At 35.5% G+C, this 1,455-nt stretch overlaps 1 protein-coding gene across 6 annotated transcripts in view; it reads right to left on the minus strand.

Moving 5' to 3' along the window:
• AASDH (aminoadipate-semialdehyde dehydrogenase) overlaps positions 1-1,455 on the minus strand; it is a 139,865-nt gene that overhangs the window by 122,668 nt on the left and 15,742 nt on the right. For 4 of the 6 annotated variants that reach the window (XR_002099219.1, XM_019526038.1, XM_019526037.1 and 1 more), the window contains exon 8: positions 490-596. Coding sequence is in view for 4 of the 6 variants with exons in the window: in XM_019526038.1 (XP_019381583.1) it covers positions 490-596 (107 nt within the window). In the remaining 2 variants the exon portion in view is untranslated. Of the gene's footprint in view, positions 1-489; positions 597-1,455 lie in introns of those variants that run through there. The other 2 variants (XM_019526035.1, XM_019526039.1) reach the window with 2 other exon arrangements.

A 1,455-nucleotide genomic window follows, 5' to 3' on the forward strand; every position in this document is an offset into this window, starting at 1 on the left:
TTTTTTTTTTTTTTTTTTTTTTTTTTTTTTTTTAAGAGTATCAGAATTTTTGTTTCTTGGGCTTTAATTGAGCAGAACTAGGCAGATCTCTGCTGACACAGCCTCTGGAGTTTAGATTTTCTTACCACTGATGAATGTGTGATACTACTGAAGACGGTTTTAAATTTAAAAAGTACAACAGCTTTAAACCCATATATTAGTACCCAATTGTATGAAACAAAAATTATGAGTAGGAGCAGATTTTCTTTTACAAAAATCAATCAGTAGCTAACCTAATGCTCTGTTTAAATATTGTGTAACCTATATACTATTTTCCTTCAGGGCATTATTGGACATGAAATATTTTCTCCAATAATAAATTATTTCACTGCACATCTTAACAGTATTTTGTTACACAGGCAATCTCCCTCTAGAAAACAAAATTCATAGCATGTGCAAGATGGTTCTCCAAACCCAATCAATTAAGAATAATAACAAATAGAAAATTACCTATAAATACTTGACCCTCGCCTTCTAGAACTGTAGAACCACAAGCATCTTTGACCTCAACTGTTGTTCCCAGCAGCGGTGATCCCAATGGTACAGAGGAATCAGCTCTAAATATATTTTAAAAGATAAATAAAATAAACTACAATTTTTTTTTCTTTGAACAGGGGAAAAAAAACAGAACAGGGTACAGACATCCCAGTAAAAATCTCCACGTTATAGTTAACAAACAAAACACCAGCATCTTTCTACAGAGGTTCCACTTTACATGAACAATTAGACAGGTTTTTTTTAACCTGCAACCACTACTGAGAACAAGTTTCATTAATATTTACCAAAAATGCAGCTGGAGATTACTTCTGGGACACAGCATATTTTCTTTTTCAAATGAAAATAAAACATTAAGTTGTCAGACACTGAAAAGCTTTAATGTGAAAGGGGACAAGGAGACTCTACTTAGCGTATTCCTCACAATGTTACCCCAGGCTTCTACCTAGCCATCCTCCTTCAACTCCTTGCCACTTCCTGACTGCAATTCTGATCCACAAATTAAACTCTTGCTGACTAAATAAAAAAGCAGCTCCCAAAAGCAGCAGTGTACCTTTGCCCCAAACAAGCACATCCTCCTACTCTCTCGCTCCTATTCTGCTGCAGCAATATGCAACTTGGTGATTGTGTTCAAAGTTTAACTCAAATAAATGAGAGAAGAAATCTTAAAGGTTCAACATTTCCTCTCTTACAATTTATAACCTAAAGGTGATTTTTTTCTGTTTCTACCAAGTCATGTATATACATCATAAAACCACAACAAAGGATCCAGACTTCCTTCCCCTTTGCAATTCACCTTTAAATAACTTGGGGTTGGATTCTTAGCTGTACCCAGAATGGGTAAAACACACATGAAAGCTACAGGGCTTGATCCTTGGCCTGATAACTTTCTGGCGCCATCATGAACTAGACCAGGGGTTG

The sequence above is a fragment of the Gavialis gangeticus genome, unplaced genomic scaffold (assembly GCF_001723915.1).
Source record: "Gavialis gangeticus isolate Ggan-Ray unplaced genomic scaffold, GavGan_comp1, whole genome shotgun sequence".
Classification (NCBI taxonomy): Eukaryota; Metazoa; Chordata; order Crocodylia; family Gavialidae; genus Gavialis; species Gavialis gangeticus.